Source organism: Lottia gigantea (genome assembly GCF_000327385.1).
Source record: "Lottia gigantea unplaced genomic scaffold LOTGIsca_29, whole genome shotgun sequence".
NCBI classification, from domain to species: Eukaryota; Metazoa; Mollusca; class Gastropoda; family Lottiidae; genus Lottia; species Lottia gigantea.
The window spans coordinates 2739036-2740665 of NW_008708943.1; the positions used below are offsets into that span (position 1 = coordinate 2739036).

At 39.6% G+C, this 1630-nt stretch overlaps 1 protein-coding gene across 1 annotated transcript in view; it reads left to right on the forward strand.

Moving 5' to 3' along the window:
* Positions 1-1062: 1062 nt before the first annotated feature.
* Positions 1063-1630, forward strand: part of LOTGIDRAFT_161574 (hypothetical protein) — a gene marked incomplete at both ends in the record, with an annotated part of 1438 nt that continues 870 nt past the window's right edge. The window contains one exon of the mRNA XM_009056940.1: positions 1063-1483. Coding sequence (XP_009055188.1) covers positions 1063-1483 — 421 coding nt within the window. The remainder of the gene's footprint in view (positions 1484-1630) is intronic.

A 1630-nucleotide genomic window follows, 5' to 3' on the forward strand; every position in this document is an offset into this window, starting at 1 on the left:
ATATTCACGACCAAAACACTAAGGTTGGTAGATTACAGACTAGCGTAGTCTCTGTGGCATTTGAGATAATTCGTTTTTAATAATATTTGTCGAATCAGGAAGATGAACTACATTTTCAGAAAAGTTTGCAATACAGTGTAATCTTGCGAAATGAAAAATCATCCTTATTATATTCTGTAAGGTTGGCGAAGTATATTCACCCTAGCCGGAAGTTATTAAACAGTTATTTTCTACTATTTTATAACAGTCTACAGAACGTAGAACTGGTGAAGTCAAGAGCCATTCACAGATTTACTGAGACATCTTATCTCTTGCTTTAACCCACTTCTGATTTCCGGATCCTGACACCCCTTTCCGACATGTTTAAATTTAGTTAGGCGATGCTAAATATTCTAATTGTGTTCACAGTTTTAACTCCAATTCACCTTCAAGTGGTTTGATTTGTGAAAAACGAACTTATTTATAGAAAAGGGAAAATTGTGTGGTTTCCAGACACTCCTTCAGATTTATTTTATTTCTGAAATTAGCGTGCTTTATTAAACGCATTTTAATTTGGATTATTTTGTCTGTGTCACAGGCACCTGTACCAACTTGTCCTTATCGGGTGTAACTTTCACTGCATTGTGCGCATAATTGGACGAATTATTCAGCACATCGTGTTGCCTGTGGTTTTGTTTGTGTTAAAGATAATAGTTTCTTTTCTTTTTTGCTCCTTTTTTGAACAAAATAGTTCACGCTATCATCTGCCATATTGATCTCTAATGGTCTTTTATTTTCTTGCATATCTTTTTTTTAACTCTCTTTTATATCCCACTCTCTGAAATCGTGATATGACTCGTCAGTGTTATTTGATGGATTTTTCGTTTCATGCTTTTAATGCGAATGACTCTACTCACTATCCATCCAGCTTTGTCCAATAATGTGGCTCATAAATGAGTTGGAGCCCATGTACTTAAGTGGGCTGGGGCTTCTTCCCCTCGATCCGACTCGCTAAGCAGCCTCCAATCTATTTTTCTCACCTCTTCTAATTGCAGGTCAGAAGTTATTTCCGAAATAAGAAGAATGATCCACAACTACCAAACCAACAACAACCAGAAGATTGAATTAGTATGGGTTCCATCGCACGTCTCCATTCCTGGCAATGATCAAGCAGACCGTTGTGCCAAAGAAAGTCTGAGTCTGGAGGATATCGAGCCTGTAGAATACTCCTATTCGGAGTTCTGCAGTATCGTATCTTCTAGGATCAACCAGAAATGGTCTGACATGCTACGGAACCTCGACACCGCAAGATACCAGATTGATCCGAAGATACCAAACCAAACCAAACCAAACCATCCATGTGTAGCCATCTGCAAAGTGGCAACCAGACTCCGGACCAACAACGTACTACGAGACCATCAGTTCAACGCCATTAAATGTCGCTGCGGCCACGTTGCCACAAGGTCGCATATCCTCATTCAATGCACTGAACTGAAACCCGCTCGTAAGCCACTACTAGAGTACCTGGAAACCAACGGCATACCACTAACCATACAGAATGTTTTGGCTCCACCCACGGACCACTGGTATACGATAATGGAACTAGTCTTCCATTTTATAACCAAATCTGTCTGAACAGATAGGCTAAGTT